This window comes from Lycium barbarum, chromosome 11, assembly GCF_019175385.1.
Source record: "Lycium barbarum isolate Lr01 chromosome 11, ASM1917538v2, whole genome shotgun sequence".
Classification (NCBI taxonomy): Eukaryota; Viridiplantae; Streptophyta; class Magnoliopsida; order Solanales; family Solanaceae; genus Lycium; species Lycium barbarum.
This window is the reverse complement of record NC_083347.1, coordinates 83,528,225-83,530,783: the sequence shown is the minus strand read 5'-3', so window position 1 is coordinate 83,530,783 and position 2,559 is coordinate 83,528,225. Positions and strand designations below refer to the sequence as shown.

The 2,559-nt window shown below is 37.8% G+C and overlaps 1 protein-coding gene across 1 annotated transcript; it reads right to left on the bottom strand.

The window, feature by feature from the left end:
- Positions 1–231: 231 nt before the first annotated feature.
- LOC132619956 (uncharacterized) lies at positions 232–2,327 on the bottom strand. The gene is made up of 4 exons (XM_060334714.1): positions 2,219–2,327; positions 1,429–1,548; positions 628–1,238; positions 232–471 (listed from the first exon to the last, which is right to left on the bottom strand). Exons 1-4 carry the CDS (start codon positions 2,325–2,327, stop codon positions 232–234), a joined length of 1,080 nt encoding a protein of 359 aa, XP_060190697.1.
- Between the last annotated feature and the right edge of the window lie 232 nt (positions 2,328–2,559).

Below are 2,559 nucleotides of genomic sequence, written 5' to 3'. Positions count from 1 at the left end.
TAAACATAAATGAAGACTAGACATTTATTTCTTCTTCTTAAGGGGCTCATTACCACACGAACGCCTGTTATGACCAAGACGTCCACATGTACTACAAGCATTCCTATGTTTACCAATCATCAACTCCATTAATGGCTTATCCCTCTTCTTTTTTGGCCTACTAGGAAGTCTCTTGTATCTCGGTGGCAGAACAACCTCCTCCAATACGTGTGTTGGAACACTCCACTCACTCTAGTCTGGAAGTGGATCAACCGACACATCATACGTATTCACCACTGGATTTGGTTTGAATAATTCTGAGCAATATGCATCAACCGTTAGATTTTTACTCTTTAAGACAGCCCAAGCATGTGAACACGATATTTCGTCCATTTGGAACATCCGGCAACTACAAGTTTTCCTCTTCAAAACCATTATGAAATGCCTCGGTCTATCATTAACCATATAAACATATTCAGTTGATGCTTCAACCTAAGAACCATGCACATTCAACAACAAAAATACATTGCATATCAGGTTCCATAAACTTAAAAGAAAACTCAAAGCAGTTAGCTAAATACAACAAAATACAAATGAATATATTCTGAGAGATAAACAAACCAGATTTATCATCAAGAAAAAACTTACCCTCATACGTAACGATTTATGCTCTTTCATTGAGAGCATTTCCTGGTATTGTCTCGAACGTGTTGAGAATGTGCATGTACCATTTTTCCTACTTGTGCAATTCCATCTCCCAAACATCCTCCTAACTTCTTCAAGGAAATCAAAAACAGCCAACTCTCTTGCCGCTACTAGTTTTCCATTAATACATTCCGCTATATTCGGAGTCATCATCCAACCTCTGTTAACATGTGAATATAGTCGAGCCCATTTCTTTCTTCCAGCATCATCCAAATATTCCTTTACCCGTATATCAACATTCTCAATCTTTTCCATTAGTTTATCGAACTCATCCTGTGTGTATGCTTTGGCAAGTGAATAAAACACAGGACTCAATACTTCATCATTAGACTTGTATTTCTTAGTCACATTTTTCCACAAATGCCATATGCAGGCCAAATGAGGAACAGTAGGATACACCCGATACACCGCTTTGATTATGCTTTCACGTCTGTCGGACACGACACAGATGTTATCCCTAATCCCATAAGCTAGCTTGAACTGCTCAAAGAACCAAGTCCGTGACTTATCATTTTCCGAATCTATCAAACCATATGCCAGTGGTAGAATATTACCTGTATATACATTTGCATTTTAAAAAGTTAATCATAAACGGTGTATTTTTATCAGTCTATATTTACAGTGTATTCCAATAACAAAAACATAGATAAGAGTAATGTAATCTATATTTTACAGTGTATTTCAGTTTATACAATGTATTTTCAGTTTATACTATTGAAATTAAACACATAGGAATACACATACCTGCACCATCCGAAGTACTTGCGGAATCAAATGTACCATTAAACGTGCTTTTAAGGTGTGCACCATCCACTACCACCATTGGTCTAGAACACTCAAATCCCTTTATGAATGCTTTGAGTGCTACAAAGAAATACAGGAAATCATTTTCACATGATTTATGCATTTTAACATGTGATCCAGGATATGTTTTATCTAGGATATAGACATATGCCGACAATTTCTTGTATGAAGCAGCTGGATCCCCCCTCAAATCATTCATAGCCTTTCTCTAGCTCTCCAGGACAGCATGTAAGAAACATCTACGCCAAATTCATTTTTTACGTCATCCATTATATCCCCAGGGTGGAAGCATAAAAATTTTGTCCAGCGCGAACGCGCCAATACGAATCTCCCAGGTACAAAACAAAGCAAAAGGGGGTATAACCCCCATTTCCCTTATTTCCCTCATTTTCTCTAAGCCTTTCTCTCACTTTTTTTTTTCTCAAACCCAATTTCAAATCTTAAGAAGAATTCTTCAACTTGCAACCACAAGGTATGTGATTCTCTCATTCTCTTGTTCATAGGGTTGTTTTTATCATCTTTTCATGTTAGAAATTGTGACAGAAAATTTTGACTTTCACTTGTTTGAGCATAAAAAGTTGATAAAATTGCTGAAATTCCTGTCATATCAATTGTTGTTAGTTGTTGAGTGATGTGAGTTGAGAGTTGGGTGTTGATATGTGAAAAAAAAATGGGGCAAAATACGTGCTTAAAATCATTGAATTAAAGCCCCAAAAATCATGCCCATAACCTGTTTGTGAAAATGCTTCTGAAAAACTGAAACGACTCAGCGCGTTCGCGCTGTCACATGACGCGAACGCGCAGAAACAAATGACATAAAGCAGCGCGAACACGCCCATTATTTGCGCGAACGCGCTGCAAAACAGTAGTGAAACAGCGCGAACGCGCAGCATTATTGCGCGAACGCGCTGAAGGAAAAATGGCAGCTCACAATCAGGATGCTCGCACAGAGCTGCTCAAAACTTCTGTGACCAATTTCCTTGCCCTAATTGCCTCATTATACATCGTTCTAGGTATTCATATGTATTGCTTTTGTTTTGTAGGTACTTAAGCTTGAAAAATGGCTTCAAC